This window comes from Dipodomys ordii, unplaced genomic scaffold (assembly GCF_000151885.1).
Source record: "Dipodomys ordii isolate 6190 unplaced genomic scaffold, Dord_2.0 Scaffold153, whole genome shotgun sequence".
Classification (NCBI taxonomy): domain Eukaryota; kingdom Metazoa; phylum Chordata; class Mammalia; order Rodentia; family Heteromyidae; genus Dipodomys; species Dipodomys ordii.
Window position 1 is genome coordinate 1783125 of NW_012267369.1, and position 1484 is coordinate 1784608.

At 58.9% G+C, this 1484-nt stretch overlaps 1 protein-coding gene across 1 annotated transcript in view; it reads left to right on the forward strand.

Moving 5' to 3' along the window:
• Window positions 1–395: 395 nt before the first annotated feature.
• LOC105997794 (zinc finger protein 791-like) overlaps window positions 396–1484 on the forward strand; it is an 11325-nt gene continuing 10236 nt past the window's right edge. Inside the window, exon 1 of the mRNA XM_013032319.1 lies at window positions 396–496. Coding sequence (XP_012887773.1) covers window positions 494–496 — 3 coding nt within the window. The 5' untranslated portion in view covers window positions 396–493. The remainder of the gene's footprint in view (window positions 497–1484) is intronic.

Sequence of the window (1484 nt, forward strand, 5' to 3'; positions counted from 1 at the left end):
AGGGTACGGCGGGCGGCCGTCCAATCGGGGACCGCGCGTCGGAGAGGCGGTGCGTCTGGGGAGGGCCGTCCAATCCGGGCCCGCGCGTCGGAGGCGCGGTGCGTCGGGAGGGACGGCCGTCCAATCAGGTCCCGCGCGTCGGGAGGCGCGTTGCGTCACGGTGCGTCTGGGGAGGGCCGTCCAATCCGGGCCCGCGCGTCGGAGGCGCGGTGCGTCGGGAGGGACGGCCGTCCAATCAGGTCCCGCGCGTCGGAGGCGCGTTGCGTCAGGGGTAGGGCCGTCCAATCGGGGCCCGCGCATCGGAGGGGTGGCGCGTCGGGAGGGCCGTCCGACCAATCGGGGCCCGTGCGTCGGGAAGGACGGCGCGCTGCGCCTCGCCCTGGCTGCTGCTTACGTCCCGCTGTGTCGCGGGCCGTACTCGGCCTGCCGTGGAACTCCTGCCCGCTGTCTGCGCCGCCGGGGCCAAGACCCGGGCGGCCCTGCAGTCCGGGAAATGGTGAGTGGGACCCTGCGTTGAGCCTGGCGGAACCGGCGGAGCCGGCCCGGGCCTCTCCGTCTCGGTACGCACAGCCTCAGGCTCCCCTCCCCCAGGCCGGCGGGCCTCCCGCACGCGCCGGCGGGGCGGGGCTGCCTTTTCCCCGCCGGCCCGGGGCGGCTCCGCGCCCCGCCTCCGCGTTCCCCACCCTCTGTTAGGGAGCGCCGGAAGCTCGCGCCTGTCATCCTAGCTGCCCAGGAGGCTGAGATCTGAGGATCGCGGTTCAAAGCCAGCCCGGGCAGGAGAGGACTCGTACTTCCAATGAACCATCAGAAAACGGGAAGTGGCGCTGTGGCTCATGGGACAGCGCCCAGGCCCAGAGTTCAAGCCCCAGGACCGACCATAGGAAAAATAATAAATAAATATCTAATTCTAAGGTCAGCTTTCCATTTTCGTTGGAAATTGTGTCTTGGTTCTATTTAGATTTATGTATGTAAGAATTTCTCGATATTCTTGGCTTTTGGTTTTTCTTTTCATATGCATATGAGGGGCCTTTGTATATCAGTTTTATGCTACCAGTCTATTCTAATTTAAGAAAAGGGGGAGGGCTGTGTGTAATTAAGTGGCAGACCGCATGCTACTCATGTAAGAACCTAGTTGCAAATTTCAACACACAAAAGAAAAAAAACCGTGATGAATGTAATGTATCCTATCACATGAATGTAATATATTCCATCAACAAGCTAAGTAACAAAATGTTATCAAAGAATTACAGAAAAATTAGATGGCAAGAGAGGAGTGAGGTATTTAACATGAAAAATGCCCCTGGAAATGCTGATGGCAGTTTATTTTAAAAATATATGTACATTCATGGGCTGGGAAGGTAGCTCAGCGGTAGAGTGCATGCCTTGCAAGCATGAGGCCCTGGGTTCGATTCCTCAGCACCACATAAACAGAAAAAGCTGGAAGTGGCACTGTGGCTCAAGTGGTAGAGGGCTAGCCTTGAGCT